This window comes from Pelophylax lessonae, assembly GCF_965119305.1.
Source record: "Pelophylax lessonae genome assembly, chromosome: 2".
Taxonomy (NCBI): domain Eukaryota; kingdom Metazoa; phylum Chordata; class Amphibia; order Anura; family Ranidae; genus Pelophylax; species Pelophylax lessonae.
In genome coordinates, this window is record NC_138769.1 from 108,925,629 (window position 1) to 108,945,387 (window position 19,759).

The window sequence follows — 19,759 nt, forward strand, 5'->3', positions numbered from 1 at the left end:
TGTCTTTATTCAACCTCACCTACTATGTAAACTTTAAACCAGCCGGCTTTCTTGTATTGAAGCTAAAGATGTAGAATACTTTTTTTTACAGAGCATCCTAAACTTATCACCACCTCTAATCGGTGTTAGAATCTTTTCAACCCCTTGAATAACCAAACTGGACATATGTAACAAACTGCTACGTGGTTTATCCTCAGCGATACTGATGGCTCAATAAGGACAGACCTAGAATACCCTCTATCCAAGAATCATTGTGCAATGTCTGCTGCTTTTAACTTGAAGTCTGTGCCCTTGCTACAAATACGTTTTAATATTAGAAATTTGCCCACAGGTATACCTATAATGGTATGTTTTGGATGGCTAGAGTGAGCCCTTAAAGGAGCATTACCCGCAGACGGTTTTCTAAAAAAGATTAGAGACCACCCCATTATCCTCATCTGTCAATAGGACATCAAGGAACTCTATGGACTTCAAGTCCCAATGTCCTTTAAAATGTAAATTTAGATCATTGTTGTTAAGATAATGCAATGAGTCATCCAGACTGTCAACATCACCAGAAACAATGAACAACAAATTGTCTCTATAGTGACAATAAAGCTTAGTATCTGAATGATGGGGACTGCTAGGTCAAAAGATGTGGGACCTCTCCCACCATCCCACGTAGACACTGGCCAGGAAGGGGGAAAATTTGGCACCCATAGATGCCCTGCATCTCTGGAAATAGCAGTCCCTTCGAACATGAAGAAATTATGAGTAAGCAGATATTCCAAACTCAACAAAACAAACTGTTAATGGACAAGGGAATAACCATTGAACTTCTCTAAAAAGAAAGAAACTGCCTGCAAACCTAAAAAATGGAGGCACCCCTCATCTCAGCCATGAATTGATTATGGTAGTTGGTCATTATGTTGGATTACACAGCCCGCAGACTGGGAGTGGGACCAATAGCGGTTAGCCAGTGATCCTAGATCACTCCTCAAACTATCAAAGGGTTTAATAAGTAGGAAAAAGGAAAAGATGAAAAGGAAAGAGAAGGGGATAAAAGAGGAAGAAAGGGGAAAGAGACAGCAAGCCTCTCCTGGGGCACTAAGAGGTTAGCGCATTTTACTTTTCTAAAGGCAGTACCATTCATGTCAATTGGCAGGCAGTGGACACAACCACTGCCCAAGTGTTCATAATCTGTGCAGCTGTAGGTGTATGGCCCAAATGCAGACAGTGTAAGTTCTGGGACATACACCTGCGCCCACACAGATATCTAATTGGAAGCAGCCACTGCATCCCAGCTGATATCAATGTGACCGCCTACACCTGTGCATTGCCGTGTGGGTAAACACGGCCTTGCATATGCTGTATTATGCCTTATGTAAATAGGGCCTTAATATGTTTGTTTTTGTATTTATATTTGTTACTTACAATGTTACTTGTAATTTTTCTAACTTTTTTTTGGGGTGGGGGTAGTTGGAACATCAGTGGTCCTGATATCTTTTTTTTTTTAAGAAACAGTCCCCATTCCCTTTCTCTGCAGCCTCAGCTGCACTGAATATGAATGAGTAGAAGTCTTTGTACAGAGTGACTCCTATTCATTCACAAACTGAAGCATAGTAAATACAATAAACACAGTGATGAATGAACATAGAAGCAATTGCTACCAATTGCCTACTGTGTTCATTCAGGAAGGTGCTGGTAAACATTACATATTTACCAGCTAGCCTACCACCCCCCCCCCCTTCCTGCTCTCCATCCTGAAACCAATCTCCCGCCCCAGCAGCAACTGCAGCCGGCGGCATGGGGAGGTGGGGAAGCCAGCTAGCAGTGCTAACGGGAGGGGTATATATTTGGTGGACAGTTAAATCCCCCTGTGGCTCTCCTGCAGCACCACAAGCTGCAGGGGAGCCACAGGGGATCAGTGGGGGGGAATCAACACTGCTGATGGGGATCAGTTGGATTATTTCCGGTGTGCAGTGTGTGACACACGCACTTGCATACTGGATGATATGTCACTCTCACCTAGATAGTTTTTTTGTTCTTTACAATAGATTTGTATTTTGTCTCTGTTATTGCAATTACTGTATGTGTTGCTTTTGATGCTCTATTGACTTGTATTATCATTGCTGGTTGTTCCACTTGTTTTCTTGCTCGCAGGGCTTTTGACTGTTTATTAAGTCCCATTTTAAGCCACAGAAGTGTCGGGAGTGTGGGCTTCTTACAGACTTGTGGGCACTGGGAACAGGGGACCTGAGGAAACAGTGGCTCCTTTGGGGGGTGAGCTCTACAGTAAGATCACTCACTGTGGGAGCTTTTGGGCATCCATTTATTTTGTAGACCATCTCGGTCTCCTCTTTTTCTATTTACCCTCTATACAGCTGAACAATTTGCCTTAACTATATGTGTGGACCAGGTGGGGAAAATGCCTTCCTTACTTTTTTCTTTGCGGGACAGAGAGTACCATCCTTATTTTATGTGGTGCGATCTGTAAGTATTATATCATTTTGCTGGCAAGAGGTGTATATAGATTTTATGAATACTGTATATAATATACTGTATATATAAAACCACATATGTATATTATAAACATGTTTGTTGTGATCTGATTAAGATATCTATTTACTATTATGCTGCATATTAATTTTAGATATGAGTAAAAGCCACTGACTACAAATATCTGAAAACTACTGCTCAATCTAGTCCTGAAGCTACAAACCAAACAGGGTCTGCAAAGTATCCACTCTGGTTTACACATATTCCTTATAGTTTTACAATGAGGTAGATCACCCTACTCCTGAAAAAGTCTTTGATGATAAAACACGTCAGGGAAAGGTTCTTCATGTAAAGATCCCTCAGTGGGCAGCAGTTCCTGCCAAGCTGACTCTAGATCTGCTCCTCTTTTTCTTGTATGGGCTAGTCACATTACAGGGCTGCTAATAAAAATCGCGGGGCCCCGCACAGACTCCCCGACAGGGCCTCCCACCCCCACCCCCCCAGGAAAACATTAAAGCTATATTTCCATAAAAATATAATAAAATCATTACTAGCAGACATTACAATACTATGGTATGTCATCCGTTGAGAGTACAGTGCACATGCGCCGGTGCTATCACCGGCTGCTACGTTTAGGAGATATTCACTGTACCTACTTGTAAGCCCTATTATAGGCTTACCTGTAGATACAGGATAAAAAATGGAGTTTACTACGGCCAGATCAATTAGTAAATGGTTAAATAGAAGGAGTTGATACATGGATGAAGAGAAAACTGACAGTGTATGGGAGAAGAAGCAAAGTTGCATAGATCAGGAAGCAGTCTGAGGGGAGGGGAGTGGGAAGCCCAGCTACATAAAGCACACTAAACTATACTGGGACAAGATAACAGGCAGCTACTGGTGTATCAGTAAATTCTTCACCCCATAGGAATGCAGCTGATCAGCTGTGACTGCATCAGGAAGACGGAGCAATGGGGGAGAGAGATGAAAAAATATACGGGCTGGGACAAGGAGTATAGGAAGAACTGCAGGGAGAGAAACAAAGTTACATAGATAACAAACTCAGGAGCAGAGCTAACATTAGAGCCAGCGCTGGGAGGGGGGCCCACACATGGAGGTGGATTAGTGAGGGACACCCGTCTCTTTCTAAGCAGATAAAAGCTGGCAGCAGGAAGAGGGGGAGAGATCAGCTTATAGGAGGAAGATTTCTGTAAATGTTGTTCATCAGTAATCCCCCTCCCTGTGTGGGCCCCCTTGTGTGCTCAGGCCCCCTACAAGAGGACTGGTGGTCCCCCCTATCAGTGGCCCTGGTCACATACCTTTTGTTTGGGAGATACTCTGCCACATTGTGTTCTACTTCTTCTGGCCTGAAGCTCTTCTCTTCCATATTCCTGGCCTAAGGCCTGTTATTTAGAATAAATGAATGTCCAGTCCAGCTGCATTGCAAACGTTTTACTGTGCAAATTCACTCCAACACAACTCTTAAGGTCACATTCACTTTACAGTACAAGTAGCATTAACCTGACTCACTAAAAAAAGTCTATAATGCAAAACACTTTCCCTTCTTCTCATGACTTCCCATACAGTAGTCACTCAAGAACAGAACCCTTAATTACTTCACATTTTCCCAGATGTTAGTCTTTTAACACCGATGGTCCACACACAGGGTGTACCTTCCTCTCACATAAAGGATGCTTCTCTTTTAGCCCTGTGGGACCCACTAGAGGAGGATCAGGGCTGGTAAGAATTTTTGTTCTGTCCCCAATGTGTCCTCTCCAACCACCCAGCAATTCAGCCATGCAAATATCTCTCTCACTCCTGCAGAACAGCATTACATCTTGCTGATCAGGGGTGTCTGACTCCTCTACCCAATACTGGGCCCCACCCACAACTGGCATATAAAGAGAACTATCTACACCCACTATATCGTTGAAAGGAAAGGTAACAATTAAAGGGCACTAACACCTGCCAGCATTCTGATGTCACCATGTTCTGTGTATGGACTCTTCATGACTACTGATGTTGCAGGTATTAGTGCTGTAGAGTGGGTGCTGTGAAAGCCCTTTCTTACAGATTTTTGAATGATTTGATGTGAGTCTCTTTTTGTTTTTAAAGTTCTGAGATGCAATATTAAGGGAGCCTATGTACATGAGAGGTAGATCATTTGAAAGCACTGTTTGATCATACTTTTTGAAGCGGGCCATCCTAATCTGGTGGGTGTGATTCTCTAAGATGGCGCACTCTCTGGTTATACACCATGCTTGAACACCATTTTTCCATGATGAATATCATCCACATTTTGTCACTGTTGGGATGCAACATTTATTTGTAGGATTTTCAATGAATTAAGATGATGAGACTGCTTGTTTGAAAATTGTGATGTTTATGCAGAACTTTCTGATACTGTGTTTTGTGTTATTGGCTATATACTGTATACAGTGCCTTGCGAAAGTATTCAGCCCCCTTGAACTTTGCGACCTTTTGCCACATTTCAGGCTTCAAACATAAAGATATAAAACTGTAATTTTTTGTGAAGAATCAACAACAAGTGGGACACAATCATGAAGTGGAACAAAATTTATTGGATATTTCAAACTTTGTTAACAAATAAAAAACTGAAAAATTGGGCGTGCAAAATTATTCAGCCCCTTTACTTTCAGTGCAGCAAACTCTCTCCAGAAGTTCAGTGAGGATCTCTGAATGATCCAATGTTGACCTAAATGACTAATGATGATAAATAAAATCCACCTGTGTGTAATCAAGTCTCCGTATCAATGCACCTGCACTGTGATAGTCTCAGAGGTCCGTTTAAAGCGCAGAGAGCATCATGAAGAACAAGGAACACACCAGGCAGGTCCGAGATACTGTTGTGGAGAATTTTAAAGCTGGATTTGGATACAAAAAGATTTCCCAAGCTTTAAACATCTCAAGGAGCACTGTGCAAGCAATAATATTGAAATGGAAGGAGTATCAGACCACTGCAAATCTACGAAGACCTGGCCGTCCCTCTAAACTTTCTGCTCATGCAAGGAGAAGACTGATCAGAGATGCAGCCAAGAGGCCCATGATCACTCTGGATGAACTGCAGAGATCTACAGCTGAGGTGGGAGACTCTGTCCATAGGACAACAATCAGTCGTATACTGCACAAATCTGGCCTTTATGCAAGAGTGGCAAGAAGAAAGCCATTTCTTAAAGATATCCATAAAAAGTGTTGTTTAAAGTTTGCCACAAGCCACCTGGGAGACACACCAAACATGTGGAAGAAGGTGCTCTTTTCAAATCAAACCAAAATCGAACTTTTTGGCAACAATGCAAAACGTTATGTTTGGTGTAAAAGCAACACAGCTCATCACCCTGAACACACCATCCCCACTGTCAAACATGGTGGTGGCAGCATCATGGTTTGGGCCTGCTTTTCTTCAGCAGGGACAGGGAAGATGGTTAAAATTGATGGGAAGATGGATGGAGCCAAATACAGGACCATTCTGGAAGAAAACCTGATGGAGTCTGCAACAAGACAACGATCCAAAACATAAAGCAAAATCTACAATGGAATGGTTCACAAATAAACATATCCAGGTATTAGAATGGCCAAGTCAAAGTCCAGACCTGAATCCAATCGAGAATCTGTGGAAAGAACTGAAAACTGCTGTTCACAAACGCTCTCCATCCAACCTCACTGAGCTCGAGGTGTTTTGCAAGGAGGAATGGGCAAAAAGTTCAGTCTCTCGATGTGCAAAACTGATAGAGACATACCCCAAGCGACTTACACCTGTAATCGCAGCAAAAGGTGGCACTACAAAGTATTAACTTAAGGGGGCTGAATAATTTTGCATGCCCAATTTTTCAGTTTTTTATTTGTTAAAAAAGTTTGAAATATCCAATAAATTTAGTTCCACTTCATGATTGTGTCCCACTTGTTGTTGATTCTTCACAAAAAATTACAGTTTTATATCTTTATGTTTGAAGCCTGAAATGTCGCAAAGTTCAAGGGGGCCGAATACTTTCACAAGGCACTGTATATATACGCTTATTTTTAATTACTTGCACTTTTAGAATTTTTTGGGTACGTTTATACCAGAAACCAAGAGGCTTTGCTTGTGAACTGATGCAGATTTGATGTACGTTTTTTTGCAGATTTACATGTTTTTAGGGACTTGTCTTCTTGCATTTACTTTGAGGTCACTTCCTTCTTCTTTCTTCTTCTGACTTTTATGTGTGCTGCTCTGTGTTTATTCAACTTTACACATGTTTGCTTTGTGAAAAGAAGGAGCTTGCTATACATTTCTTTACTGCACTACACTGGACTGCAACGATGTGTACAAAGCCAATTGGAGGACATGGATTTTGGACTGTTTTACGCAGTGGGAATGGAATCAGAAGCACATCCCACCACACTTGGTGTGAATGGGCCCTAAGGGTCCTTTCACACGGCCGCTCAGCTGCTTTCCGTGTGTCCGCAAATCATCCTATTTTTTTGCGGATGATTTGCGGACATCAATGTAAGTGAATGGCACTGCGGGTGTCAGCGGAATACCATCCGCTGACACCCGATTTTCCTCCTGTCAGTTCTGTTCCGTTTTTATGAACGGAACAGAACCCTATTTTTCCTTCCGTGTAAAAAACGGAAAGGAAGGAAAATCGGATGTCAGCGGTGTCATCCGCTGACATCCGCAGTGGCATAGACATACATTATGTCCGCATATCATCCGCAAACGGATGGGATGATATGCGGGCACACGGAGCGGATGACAGAAATGTCATCCGCTCCGTGGAAAAAAAAAAAAAAAAGTCCCGCAGCGGACCTTTCACACGGAGCGGCCGTGTGAAAGGAGCCTTACAGTGTGTTGCAGATATGGGAGTAAAGCCCCGTACACACGCACAGATCGTCGTCATACAAACGTCGGCGGACGAAAGATCTGCCGATTGTACGCGTGTTAGTATGGTGCCTCCGACAGCTGTCTGCACACAATCCACGGACAAGAGTCTTTCTTGCAAACATGAAAATTTTTGTCTGCGGACACCAGAACGGACGATTGTTCGCCTGTCAGTACAGAAATCAGCCGACAGACCGCAGATTTGCAAGACTGGGCATGCTCAGAAAATAAAAAACACAGGGAAAGTTAACCATTACATGACATAACTTCTGCAGTCAGCTGAAGTCTGCGGACAAAATTCTTGTGCTGTCCTTGTGCTGTCTTTGCACTTTTCAACAGACACCGACATCCCGGGGAGAAAAGACGAACATTTGTATGACGACGATCTGTGCGTGTGTACGGGGCTTAAGTCACACATGTGCAAGTCACAAACAAGTCTCAAGTCTTAACCTTCAAGCAAGTCCCAAGTTACTGTGGCGAAAAGCAAGCAAGTCAAGTTGAGTCCCTGCTAGAAGTCAAGCAAGTCAAGTCATTTATTTTGGTCAAGTCACAAATCAAGTCAAAATACTGATCTACCCCAGTTTTCACCTTTAAATCACTTAAAAGTCAGTGGTCAGGAAAGGTTTTGTTTTATTTTCAAAATTAACAAAACTGCTTATTTTTTTTGGGCATATTAAAGAAACACTTTGAATGCCAAAACAGCTAAAAATCCTTCATCCGGTCATGTTTCAACACCACAGTTACTAAGAACATGTTAAGTATTTCCATTGTTAAACAGCCAGTGTCCTAAAAATCCGAACACACTGAGGTGTTTTAAGTGACTGTGGTGTCAGAAACATAACAGGCAGATTAATTTTGCTTTAACACATCTTGAGAAAAATGCAAATATTTAATAACTTAAAAAAAGTAAAGTCATTTCGAGTCATATGTCTCAAGTCAAAGTCAAGTCTCAAGTCATAAATACCAAGTCAAAGTCAAGTCGAGTCTTTTATTAATTTTATTCAAGCAAGTCTCAAGTCCTCAAACTGGTGACTTAAGTCTGACTTAAGTCAAGTCATGTGACTCGAGTCCCCCACCTCTGGTGTGTTGTAAAATTTGATTTAGATTATTCAAAGTGTAATTCACTTTCACAAATAGCCACCACTTTTTTCTTGGGAGAGGTTTGCTTTATCAGACTGCTGTTGTATGTAAGTGAAGTCCGTTTTAATTGACCATTCTTTCATTTTTATATTTCTCCAATTGTACAGATTGGCAAAGCTGTCTGCCAAAATTGACAGTGACAATGGTTAGGACAAGCTATAACACTGGGAGGGGTTCGAGCAGTTGCAGCAAAGTTTTTTTGTAAATATTATTTAAACCTTGAGCATACGACCCTGTTCACACTGGGGCGACCTGTCAGGCGACCTGGTCGCCTGACAGGTCGCCTGCCATAGAGTAGCTGTGGACCCGTTCTAATAGGAGCGACACAAGTCCCTCAGACTTAGAAAAAGGGTCCGGAGCTTCTTTGGGGCGACCTGGAGCGACCTGCATTGACTTCAATGATATGAAGTCCGTGCCGGCCGCTCCGAGCTGCGCACCACGACTTCACAGGTCGCCCCGGCAAGTCGGGTCGCCCCAGTGTGAACGGGGTCTTAATGTTATCTGTAAGCACATTTGGCAGTGTTATGATTGGTCTCAGACCCTGTCAATTTTTTGTGGGCTTGGTCTGCATGTGAATTTGGAAAATAATATACCGTAACTAAAGGCATGTAAAATAATGTAAACTAGCACACATGTATTAATCAGATACATTTATCAGAATACAATTTTTTTCTGTAGTTGTACTATTTTCCGTTGCTTATAAAAATTCATAGGTTTGAAAAGATCTGCTATAGAGAATAAGAAATACCCTGGTATGATCCTGTGCAGTGGCGGGCTGGTGCTCAAAATTTTTGGGGGGGGGGGCGCAAAAAGAAAAATTTGCGGCAAAAAACGCGGTAAAAAGTTAGCATAGCAGTACTTTACCTGATGTACAATGTCATTGGCTTGGCCTGAACTTATATTGTGTATACTCTCACTGCTAAGCAAGCTGCTGGCCTGGCACTATATATTTATTAATAGTAAATGGATGGCACACAGCGGCCTGGTATAAGATCATGGTTCCCAAGTTGGGAACCATCTTATACCAGGCCGCTGTGTGCCATTTACTATTAATAAATATATAGTGCCAGGCCAGCAGCCTGTTTAGCAGTGTACACAATATACACAATATTACATTGTACACAGGTAAAGTGCTATGCTAAGTTAGCATAGCAGTACTTTACCTGATGTACAATGTCATTGGCCTGGCCTGCACTGTCTTATATTGTGTACACTCTCACTGCTAAGTAGGCTGCTGGCCTGGCACTATATATTTATTAATAGTAAATGGTTATGGCACACAGCGGCCTGGCCTGATAGTCGTTTAATTTCCACATGCAGAGATATCATACAAAGAACTCAATTATAACCAGAAGTTACAATATGCTTATACTGTAGTAAACATTTTTTTGTATGGTGAAGATTACAATGGTGAACATAAAGTTATTCACTAATATGTACTCACTTGTACACACAACAGATGAGCCCACACCACAGACCTAATTCTGACCTCTGGCTCGCAGTTGCTCACTCCTCCAGGATGTGTTTCTCCCATACACCAACTAGCAAAGCCATCTATTCCACTCTGCAAAAAGTTCCCCCACCGGGCCCACCGCCAGACGGACACGAGTCCGCAGTCCCAGACCCGCACACAGACAGGAGAGAGAGGCACCACTGAGTCTGACTGAGGCACTGGCAGCATTTAATCACTTATCTGAGTGTCACTGCTGCCTGGCGTGCTGCTGCTCTCTGCGGCGCTGCGACGGGACTCAGGAGTCGGCCAGTCGGGACTCTAGTCTGGAGAGTGGAGACGAGACGTCCTCTTCTCTTCTTCCTCCTCGATCACCACGTGCGCCGGCCCGCTGCTCCTCCTCTCTGACCGTCTGACGGCGGGCGGGCGGGAAGGTGACGTGACGCCGGGACGGTGAGTGACTGACGCACGCACCGCCCCCACGTGACGTCAGTCACCCGGGATGTCCTGTATGATTGGTCCAGGCTGGAGTCTGGACCAATCCCAGCCGGGACAGCACTTGAGTGGCGAGTGTCGGGGCGCATTGCTCTGCGCCCCGATGACTCCCAGAAGGCTGCCAATCGGCGCCTCTGCGTGGCGCACGTGGGGTGCAAACCCCCCCCCATAGCCACCAGTAGGTCCGGCGCCCCTAGTGGGCTGAAATTTTTTTTTCATGCCACAGATTGGGGGGGGGGGGCGGCGCCCCTGCGCCCCCTACAAACCGGCCACCACTGATCCTGTGATATGGTGCATCACACAGTTGGTGTTGGGAATAATATTGTGTAAGCTTGGGAATAGGTAGCAGGTACAAAGCTCCCTGGGATAAGTAGTCTCTCAGGCACAGATACCAAATCCAGTGAGGTAGTGACAAAACAATGCAGCGTTTATTTGTGATATATATAAGTCTATATACAAGTGCTGTACAGTTTTCAGAAAACAAACAGGAACAAAAAAACCAAAACAAAACCTAACCGTGTCTCGGCACTAACTATACAAAATACAGGCCCTCCCTAACAGGCTGAGCAAGGCTACAGCTTGTCAGCTTCCACATATACAACTTGTTAGCTTTTACCAACCTTTTGCTCTCACAGACAGGAGGTGTCTGATTTCCTAGGATGAGAGCACTGGCTGTCTGTCTCAGGTGAGTTTAAATTAGCCAGGGGAAGAGAACCAAGATCTGAACTGGATCATGGAGCAGAGATCCATGAACATTTATGAGAGAAGCATAGGAGATGTATAAACCTCGAACAGGACTTTTCCGTCTCTCTCTGGGACACTCTGCTATAATCAGTATACAGACACATCTGAAACTAAACACCTAGGTAACAAATTTAGCATTTATGCCTCATTCACTACATCACCTTTATGTTTTTATTACCTTTTACCTCTTATCCATGTGGACACTTGTGAATGAAGCCAAACTATACATTATGTTTAAATAAGATCTGAGTGCATCAAACCAAAAGGTGTGCAGTGAAAATTTCCTTGGAAAGCAGCCACAGCCTGAATAAAAAAAACAGTTTTCCACAATCATGCTGCAGAAAAAGACCCTTGATCTCTCTGTGGCAGCAGCGGTTCTTGCTGAGACAGGCCTATAGATCTTCCATTGGCAGAGCTTACTTTCCCTGTTGATTAGAGAGCTTTGGCTCTGACTCATCAGGGGACATGTTTATCCTTTCCAAGGAGCCCACTGCTTCCACACAGAGAGCAAGGGTCCTTCTCTGTAGCATGCTGGCAGGGGACAGGCTTTTTCTACTTAGGCTGAGGCTACTTTCTAAAGAAAACAAACTGCATATTGAGGCAACTGGAATGTATTTAACTCATTTAAACTGAAAGTTCAGTTAGACTCTAAAGAAGAGAGAATCAATCCACCTAAACTGAGATTTGGCTGTCCGGAGGGTTAACATGAGCCTCCTAAGGCTTTGGTCTCTGGCCTACAGTAATGGGACTAGTGGGAAATGTATGTTTGTGAGATTGACAGCTGTGACATTAAGAAAGTCATGCTTCCTTATGGGGCAAATAACTTAGTATGTTAAGGTTCTTACATCACTGGTGTCATTTACCACCTGCTATTTTAATAAATAGGGAAAACTCAATGCTTTACCCAAAGTTTGATGATGGGGGTGACAAGCATGCAGATTCCAGGAGACTGTGGGCACACCTATAAACTGGTACGTATCCAAAGAAAGCTGTGTTTATCAGACACTTAACATGGAACAAATCATGAGACCAGATTCGGTGCACTGAGAGCAGAGAGGATTTTGTTTGATCCATTCATCTCTACCTGTATTGGCTTCCTCAATGTGCATTCCACTTTAGGCATGTTCATAGAATATGGTTAAAGCGGTGTTCCAGCCTCCCCCTCTAAAAATTAAAAGTCAGCAGCTACACATACTGTAGCTGCTGCCTTTTAATATTAGGACACTTACCTGTCCTGGAGTCCAGCCATGTCTGCACCGCAGCCGATGTTTCCATCGGCTGTTGGGTGCTGCCGCCATTGCCAGTAAGGGAACCTGGCAGTAAAACCTTGCGGCTTCACGGACGGGTCCCTACTGCGCATGCGTGAAGTGTGCTGCGCATTGGGATTGGCTCGGTGGTGGGGGAAGAAGGAGGGGGCCAAACTTTCGAGGGACAGTGCCGTCTCCCGGGAGTTGGGAAGGGTACCTGTCAAAAGCAAAGGGGCCAAATGTGGCACCAGAGGGGGGGGGGGAAGCAAATGAGTGGAAGTTCCACATTTGGGTGGAACTCCGCTTTAAGTGAGTAAATAACACCATGTCCCTGTTTTCTTCATTGACCTGTTTTAAGAGAGTATATACACATAAAAAATTCCCCTAGATAATTTCAACTGACTTAGTATTAAACTTGGAGGATCAACATGTCAGGTGTCCTTCTAATATTGTCATCCTTAAATATTAGTGATTAATGTTGTCCTTAATGACTTAATGTTCATACTACTTTTTCAGGCCCAGCTTACTGCCATGCATGCGGCTCGATTCCACTCGGTCTCTAAGGCACCGTCTCCAGTCTACCTGAAGGGCTACAAGGAACCTCGAGAGGACAAGGACAGCAAATGCAACAATCACACCAAGATAAGTAAACTGTTCTCAGTGGAAACCTCAGTGCCTGAGAGCAAAGGACAGAAAAAACGATCCAATTCCATACAGGAATTCTCAGAATCATTTGATAAGCAGCTGCGCTTTCGGACAAAACGCTCCACATCTCTGGTAGGTGAATTACAAGAAGAATTGGTAGTTTTAGACTTCATGAAATCATCCTTATTTGGAGCTCTGGTCCCAGCATCCCATATTTGCATTGTGGGATCCTCAATGAAGAGTACAAGCTCCCTCATTGTAATATGGGATATGGGGGAGGAGGTTAACCAGAGCCCCAAATTCATGAGTAATATAACATGATTGGGAAAGTTGTGGGAGCTCCCAGTGTTAGAATGACAGCACTGTACTCTAATGGCACTTTTCCACTGCAAGTACCGGCTTGGCTCCACTCGGCCCTGCTTGGCCCGGTTTGGTTTTCCACTGCATGGTACCGCATGGTACGGTGTTGGAACGGTTCAGTACGGTACGGTATGGTTTGCTTTTCCACTAAAGTAGTACTAAAGTAAGTGGGTGGGATAACAACGATTCTCTGACCTATCAGTGGCTAGTAGTGACAAACAGTCAGCTGCATGCAAAGGATTGTGGGATATGGTACCAGTATGGCCCTCTTGGAACCACAACTGAAGTGGTACTGTACTGTCATACTGTACCGCCGTACCGTACCGAACCGTTCCTACACCGTACCATGCGGTACCATGCAGTGGAAAAGCACAAAAGCGAGCCGAACCGTTCAGTTCCATGCAGTGGAAAAGCGCCATTAGAGTTCTGTGGAGAGCATTACAGGAAGATAATCTGAATCCAGAGTCAGTAGGTGGGGGCACCGATATTTTGAATATACTTTTCTATGAACCTGCACAACATTGATCTCTCACTGTAGGCTAGGGGATTGAGAAGGAAGGAGTTGCTACATCACTCCTAAGAGTTTTGGGTACCACAAGCCTACGTATATTGAACTACTATTTATGGTAAATTAGTTATTTAACTGGGTCCCTGTTATACCCTATGCATCAGAACTCTGAAAGAGGTTTATACATCACTGTAATGTAATACATGCCAGAGCTATGTAAGTTCTGAAGACTACATTTAGGAACCATCTGCATAGCTCCCAACTGTCACTAATTTGAAGGGACTGTCCCTTTTTTAGTCCCTCTGTCCCTCTTTCCTCCTCATTTGTCCCTTGTTTTGGCCTGATGTGCTGAATAAACTGTAAACGGTAACTGTATAAAACATGCACTATTTGTCTATCAAAAAGTTGCTAAACATTTTATCCAATTTCTTACTGTTGCACTTGAAAATTTCAAAGGCTAGTATAAAATAAAACAGTAGTAGGCAAAAGACAAGAGTAGGTTTAACCATTATTTGTGCATGACTTCTCCATATAAGAGGGGTGTGGCAGAGGTGCAGAGTTTGCCTACATACATTTTGCTCATAGGTGTCCCTCTTTCCCATCGCAAAATGTTGGGAGGGTTTTATGTTTCCATATTTTTTGGTATTTATCAGTGTGGGTCATTTCTTTTCTGATTAAAGGGGATATTCCAATACTGAACACTAGATGGTGCCAATACAAGTATATTGCTTTTGAAATGTTGATGCATTCCAAAATATGTCTGGTTTCAAAGGAAAATTTATTTTGAATGTCTTATATTATAATATCTTATAAAAAAAAAAAAAAAAAAGAGAGGTTACTTGTACTGGCTATAGCTTAAAGTTTAACTAATGGCATTAAAGATTTGGATAGAGTAGGGAGAAGTTAGAACCACTGTCATGTTTTTTCTTCTATCTGGAACCAATTATCACTTGGGAAAGTTGCTTTGGTTAGTGACAAAACACATCAATCCTTGCGGTGCATCTCCCTAGCCACTACTGGGACAGCCACAGGAGATGTAACATTGTTTCCCTATTACCTTTCTTATTTGCTGATCTCTCCTGGATGGACTGATATTGTGGTGCATTGACGTATGTGTACTGTGAACTGTATGCTTGGAAAAATCATTTAACCCATGGTCCTATTAGGGTCCTCTATCAATCAACACAACAATATGATTAAACACCTTTCATATTATCATTCATCATTTCTGATCATATTTGGTTATGTTCAAGATTTCACCACTTGTAATATGCATGGTCTGACAATCTCTATATGGCCATATAGGTGGACATACTTATATGCTGCATATATCCAGTTCATCGTTTGCATATACAACCACTGGAGAGGATGTGATCTACTAAGAATCCTTATATGACTGTGGTAGGTGATGAGGGCTCTCCACTTTGTTGACTTTAAGTTTTAAGCTTCAGCTTTTATATCCTTTGGAGTTGAGACATCTTTGATTTCTGTTACTTCTTCCATAATGGCATGCAAGGTCCTATTGTTCGGCAGGAGTATATACTATAACTCTTCAAACCTAAACTGCATATCATTTAGATTTATTAACTTTAACATCCTATAGCTTTTTAACCACTTAAGCCCCAGAAGATTTTACCCCCTTCCTGACCAGGGCCTATTTTGCGATTCGGCACTGCGTGACTTTAACGGACAATTGCGCGGTCGTGCGATGCTATACCTAAACGAATTTGACGTCCTTTTTTTTCACACAAACAGAGCTTTCTTTTGGTGGTATTTGATAACCTGTGCGATTTTTACTTTATAAACAAAAAAAACAGCGTCAATTTTGGAAAAATAACAATATTTTTCACATTTTTTTATATGAAATTCCCCCCCAAAAAAAAGTAAAAATCAAATTTTTTTAACATTTTTGGCCAATTTTTTTTTTTACCATATGGTTGGTAAAAAAAAATCGCAAAAAGCGTATTTTGATTGGTTTGCGCAAAAGTTATTGCGTTTACTAACAAAGGGAAAGATTTTTGTTGTTTTTTTTTAACGCGTAATGGCGGCGATCTGCGTTTTTTTTTTGCGGGACTGCGACATTGCGGCGGACAGATCGGACCCTTGACTGACATTTTTGACACTTTTGGGGTTACCAGTGACATTTCTACAGTAATCAGTGCTATACATATGCACTGTTACTGTAAAATTACACAGTGAAGGGGTTAACTTTTTTTGAGAGGGAGGGGTTATGTATGTCCCTAGGGGCGTGATTCTAACTGTGATTTGCTGTGGCTTGAGGTGTAGGAACAGTGATCAACGGTCCTACATAGTAGAACCATATGATCACTGTTCATACACAGGGGAGAATGACAGGCGGCTTGTTTACATCAGCCGCCTGCCTTTGTGACCGGCGGACATCGGGTCACACGCGCGGGGGGGGGGGTCTGTGACCACGCGGGAGCGGGAGCGCGGCTCCGGCGGCGCGCGCTCGCTCCCTAGACCCTCACAGGCTAGCGACGTAGCCCTACGTCGCTCTGCCTTTGAGGGGCTGACCGCCGATGTAAATAGTCATGCGGCGGTCGGCAAGTGGTTAAAGGAGTGATTTTATTCATCCCAAATGACCTACCTTGCACTACATTACTATGATCTCATGTTGATTTTTCCAGCTATAGACAGTACAATTCAGCCTGTTGTCGTTAAACCCTTGACGTGGTATGCATACCACTAATACCATCATTTAAATGCCCTCATGCAAATTGATTTAGTCTTTTTTTTCAACACAGAGTTAAAGAAGGCAATATTTGCTATACTCAATAGTATTGTTGTGCAATGAATGTATTTTTCTTTTATAATGGTCAAACTGATTGTGCTATTTAATCCATATTGTAGATATTGAGACTCTCTTGTTATTTAGTTCTTAGCGTCTTGATACAGCCAGTTATCTGGACAATTGTATTAATAACTTTTGACATTTTGCAATTGTTTGATTGCTTTAAAGATATCTTCGAATATACAGGTGGTTTAGTCCCAATTAGTGGAAAAGCTTATTTTAATTGTTTTTAAATCTTGATGAATATTTGAGGTTAAAATAAATATGTGTTGTCATTTTTGATATATATTGTTTCTTTATATATCTACATATATATATATATATATATATATATATATATATATATATATAGTATCTCAGAAAAGTGAGTACACCCCTCACATTTTTGTATATATTTTATTATATCTCTTCATGTGACAACACTGAAGAAATGGCACTTTGCTACAATGTAACGTATTGAGAGTACAGCTCGTATAACAGTGTAAATTTGCTGTTCCCTCAAAATAACTCAACACACAGTCATTAATGTCTAAACCGCTAGCAACGAAAGTGAGTACACCCCTAGGTTAAAATGTCCAAATTGGGCCCAATTAGCCATTTTCCCTCTTCGGTGTCATGTGACTCGTAAGTGTTACAAGGTCTCAGGTGTAAATGGGGAGCAGGTGTGTTAAATTTGGTGTTATCGCTCTCACTCTCTCATACTGGTCACTGGAAGTTCAACATGGCAACCCATGGCAAAGAACTCTCTGAAAAAAAAGAATTGTTGCTCTACATAAAGATGGCCTAGGCTATAAGAAGATTGCCAAGACCCTGAAACTGAGCTGCAGCATGGTGGCCAAGACCATACAGAGGTTTATTAGGACAGGTTCCACTCAGAACAGGCCTCGCCACGGTCGACCAAGGAAGTTAAGTGCACGCGCTCAGCGTCATATCCAGAGCTTGTCTTTGGGAAATAGACGTGTGAGTGCTGCCAGCATTGCTACAGAGGTTGAAGGGGTGGAGGGTCAGCCTGTCAGTGCTCAGACCATACACTGCACACTGCATCAAATTTGTCTGCATGGCTGTTGTCCCAGAAGGAAGCCTCTTCTAAAGATGATGCACAAGAAAGCCCGCAAACAGTTTGCTGAAGACAAGCAGACTAAGGACATGGATTACTGGAACCATGCCCTGTGGTCTGATGAGACCAAGATAAGCTTGTTTCGTTCAGATGGTTTCAAGCATGTGTGGTGGCAACCAGATGAGAAGTACAAAGGCAAGTTTGTCTTTCCTACAGTCAAGCATGGTGGTGGGAGTGTTATGGTCTGGGGCTACATGAGTGCTGCCGGCACTGGGGAGCTCAGTGCAGTGAGGGAACCATGAATGCCAACATGTACTGTGACATACTGAAGCAGAGCACCATTCCCTCCCTTCGCAGACTGGGCAGCAGGGCAGTATTCCAAAGTTATAATGACCCCAAACACAGCTCCAAGACAACCACTGCCTTGCTAAAGAAGTTGAAGATAAAGGTGATGGACTGGCCAAGCATGTCACCAGACCTAAACCCTATTGAGCATCTGTGGGGCATCCTCAAATGGAAGGTGGAGGAGCGCACATCCACCTGCTCCGTGATGTCGTCATGGAGGAGTGGAAGAGGACACCAGTGGCAACCTGTGAAGCTCTGGTGAACTTCATGCCCAAGAGGGTGAAGGCAGTGCTGGAAAATAATGGTGGCCACACAAAATACTGACACTTTGGGCCCAATTTAGACATTTTAACTTAAGGGTGTACTCACTTTTGTTGCCAGAGGTTTAGACATTAATGGCTGTGTATTCAGTTATTTTGAGGGGACAGCAAATTTACACTGTTATACAAGTTGTACACTCACTACTTTACATTGTAGCAAAGTATAATTTCTTTAGTGTTGTCACATAAAAAGATATATTTTAAAATATTTACAAAAATGTGAGGGGTGTACTCACTTTGGTGAGATAATGTGTGTATGTGTATATATATATATATATCTACAAACACACTATGTTACTAAAAGTATTGGGATGTCTGCCTTTACACATGAACTTTAATGGTGTCCCAGTCTTAGTCCGTAGGGTTCAATATTATGTTGATCAATCCTTTGCAGCTATAACAACTTTAACTCGCCTGCTAAGGCTGAACACAAGGTTTAGGAGTGTGTCTATGGGAATGTTTGACCATTTTTCCAGAAGCGCATTTGTGAGGTCAGGCACTGATGTTGGAGAGAAGGCCTGGCTCGTAGTCTGCGCTCTAACTCACCCAAAGGTGTTCTATCGGGTTGAGAACAGGACAAGCTGGTCAAGTTCCTCAACCCAAACTTACTCATCCATGTCTTTATGGACCTTGCTTTGTGCACTGGTCCAAATCATTTGGTGGAGAGGGGATTATAGTGTGGAGTTGTTTTTCAGGGGTTGGGCTTGGCCCCTTAGTTCCAGTAAAGAGAACTCTTAAGGCGTCAGCATACCAAGACATTTTGGACAGTTTCATGCTCCCAACTTTGTGGGAAGAGTTTGGGGTTGGCTCTTCCTGTTCCAACATGACTGAGCACCAGTGCACAAACCAAGGTCCATAAAGACATGGATGAGTGAGTTTGGGGTGGAGAAACTTGACTGGCTTGCACAGTCCTGACCTCAACCCGATAGAACACATTTGGGATAAATTAGAGCGGAGACTGCAAGCCAGGCCTTCTCGCCCCTCGTGAGCTACCCAATTATTATTTTTTTTCTACATTATAGACAATCTTTTGGGACATGTCCATTATTTAGCTTTGTAAAGGGCACACTAGATGGACAGAACTACAGAACTGAGAAGTGACGTCTTCAAGATACTACATATAAATCAATATTACAGCTACCATGTAAAGCGGGACCAAGGTCGAGCTGGTCTTTCCAGCAAATGTAAAATCTTACATGTTAGTATGGTATGGTATGTTAGTTATTTCAAAAGAAAATGTCATACATGGATTTATTTAGTGAGGCAGATATTAGGGGGT

At 42.8% G+C, this 19,759-nt stretch overlaps 1 protein-coding gene across 1 annotated transcript in view; it reads left to right on the top strand.

Moving 5' to 3' along the window:
• The window catches only part of LNP1 (leukemia NUP98 fusion partner 1), a 73,284-nt gene that overhangs the window by 24,481 nt on the left and 29,044 nt on the right, over positions 1-19,759 (top strand). Inside the window, exon 2 of the mRNA XM_082245513.1 lies at positions 12,950-13,210. Within this exon, the coding sequence (XP_082101639.1) occupies positions 12,950-13,210 (261 nt within the window). The remainder of the gene's footprint in view (positions 1-12,949; positions 13,211-19,759) is intronic.